We start from the raw sequence: 2656 nt of genomic DNA, 5'->3' as shown, positions 1-2656 counted from the left end.
AGCTTTCCTGAAATCTTCAGGACACAGTCCATGACTCAGAAATCAGCAGAAATATTTTCTCTGCCTCGTGAAATCATATTCGTATCTAACGTCATATCCACAAGCCTGGCCCTAACTCAGAGCCTCCCTGGATATTTAACATGTAGCTAATATTCCAGGCAGAAATCATATATAAGTGTTTTGTTTTAAAAACACTTGCTCTGAGTAGCGGCAGCGGCGAGGGCGGCGGCGGCAGCAGCGCGACAGCTCGCTCCTCGCTCCGGGCTCCCCGCCGTCGAGCCGGGGAGAGAGCCTCCCGCCCAGCGGCCAGGCACCCGGCCGGACGACGCCCAGCGACCCGGGCCCCTCCGCGGCACCGCGTTCACCTCGGGGCGGCCACAGGCACCCAGACCCGAACTCCAAGATGGGAGGCAAACTGAGCAAGAAGAAGAAGGGGTACAATGTGAATGATGAGAAGGCCAAGGACAAAGACAAGAAGGCTGAAGGAGCTGGGACAGAAGAGGAGGGAACCCCAAAGGAGAATGAGACCCAGGCTGCTGCCGAGACCCCAGAGGTGAAGGAGGGCAAAGAGGAGAAGCCGGAGAAGGATGCCCAGGACACCACCAAGCCCGAAGACAAGGAAGGCGAGAAAGATGCCGAGGCGGCCAAGGAAGATGCCCCGAAGGCAGAGCCTGAGCCGACGGAGGGGGCCGAGGGCAAGCCAGAGCCCTCCAAAGATGCTGAGCAGGAGCCGGTGGCTGCCTCAGGCCCCTCCGCTGGAGGCGACGCCCCCAAAGCTTCGGAGGCTGAGGCAGCAGAGCCCGCGGCCCCCACCAAGGATGACAAGAGCAAGGAGGGAGGGGACCCCACAAAGACTGAGGCTCCCGCTGCTCCTGCCGCGCAGGAGACGAAAAGTGACGGGGCCCCAGCTTCAGACTCAAAACCCAGCAGCACTGAGGCTGCCCCATCCTCCAAGGAGACGCCGGCAGCCACGGAAGCGCCGAGTTCCACGCCCAAGGCTCAGGCCCCCGCAGCCCCCGCAGACGAGGTCAAACCTGCCGAGACCCCGGCAGCTAATTCCGATCAAACCGTAGCAGTGAAAGAGTAACAAAGGACAGCCTATGGAAAGAAAAAAAAAAGAATACAGCTTAACGACGACCTGTCTCTCTTGTCTCTCTCTCTCTCTCTCTGTCTCTCTCTCTCCTATACTAACTTGTCTCAAATCGGAAGTAATCATATGTATTGCCCAAGAATAAGGATGTGGTCCCATCAAAGGGAGGGAGGGGGTGGGGAGAATCCAAATAGTATTTTTGTGGGGAAATATCTAATATACCTTCAGTCAACTCTACCAATCAGCCCTGGATTTTCAAGATCAATGTCTGAAAGTGCAGTACATCTTTTGTACCTGAACTGCTGTCCACATGCGCTCCTGCCACTAAGATCTGAACATCTTGTCTTTCTGCAAGGGGCGGGGGGTGGGGAGTGATGCGTTTGATTCTGCCCGCAGGGCTGTGCCAAGGCAATCAGATGTTTATGAAAGCAGTATTTTCTGTGTTTTCTTTTTCATTTACAGCCTTTCTTATTTTGATATTTTTTTAATGTTGTGGATGAATGCCAACTTTCAGACAGCCCACCGTAGCCTGTCCACATGTATCTTGATGCCAATACTCCATTTTTCCTCCCCTGGTCTTTTTGGGAATAACAAACATTCTCTCATCCTACTTAGCCTCCCTAGATTTCTCATGACGAGTTAATGCATGTCCGTGGTTGGGTGCACCTGTAGTTCTGTTTATTGGTCAGTGGAAATGAAAAAAAAAAATAAAAAAGTCTGCGTTCATTGCAGTTCCAGTTTTCTCTTCCATTCTGTGTCACAGACACCAACACACCACTCATTGGAAAATGGAAAAACATAAAAATTAAAAAACAAAAAAAAACACACACAAAAAAAATGTACAATGGATGCATTGAAATTATATGTAATTGTATAAATGGTGCAACAGTAATAAAGTTAAACAATTAAAATGAAAAAAAAAATAAAAATAAAAAAAATAAAAACACTTGCTCTAAGATTCTGCACTTCCGCTGCAGGGGCAAGGGTTTAATCTCTGGGGGGGTGAGGGGAACTAAGATCCCACATGCGACACAGCAAGGCCAAAACAAAAAAAAGTCAAAAAGTAAAAGAATAAAAACAACGCATGTTCAATGAAGAAAATAAGAAAATCATACCGAAAGATAAAAACCATCTATAGCCTACACCCAGAAGTAACTCCTGGGAAATGTTGCTATGTAACCTCCTGCTGTTTTTCTGTTTATGTTTATTACTTTTTTTAAGATTGTCACCATTCTGTACATGTTGTTTTATAACCTGCTTAGCATATTGTGTAAAGAGATCAAACCAGTCCATCCTAAAGGAAATCAACCCTGAATATTCATTGGAAGAACTGATGCTGAAGCTGAAGCTCCAGTACTTTGGCCATCTGATGTGAGGAACTAACTCATTGGAAAAGACCCTGATGCTGGGAAAGATTGAAGGCAGGAGGAGAAGGAGACAACAGAGGATGAGATGGTTGGATGGCATGACCTACTCGATGGACATGGGTTTGAGCAAGCTCCGGGAGTTGGTGATGGACAGGGAAGCCTGGTGTGCTGCAGTCCATAGGGTGGCAAAGAGTTGGAC

The 2656-nt window shown here is 48.7% G+C and overlaps 1 protein-coding gene across 1 annotated transcript; it reads left to right on the top strand.

Moving 5' to 3' along the window:
* The first annotated feature begins 208 nt into the window (after positions 1-208).
* Positions 209-1779, top strand: LOC129656083 (brain acid soluble protein 1). The gene has a single exon (XM_055586866.1). The coding sequence runs from the start codon at positions 404-406 to the stop codon at positions 1085-1087; it is 684 nt and encodes a 227-aa protein (XP_055442841.1). The 5' UTR covers positions 209-403; the 3' UTR covers positions 1088-1779.
* The last annotated feature ends 877 nt before the right edge of the window (positions 1780-2656 follow it).

The sequence above is a fragment of the Bubalus kerabau genome, chromosome 6, assembly GCF_029407905.1.
Source record: "Bubalus kerabau isolate K-KA32 ecotype Philippines breed swamp buffalo chromosome 6, PCC_UOA_SB_1v2, whole genome shotgun sequence".
Taxonomy (NCBI): Eukaryota; Metazoa; Chordata; class Mammalia; order Artiodactyla; family Bovidae; genus Bubalus; species Bubalus kerabau.
Note: the sequence above shows the minus strand (reverse complement) of the source record. Positions and strands in the feature narration are given on the sequence as shown.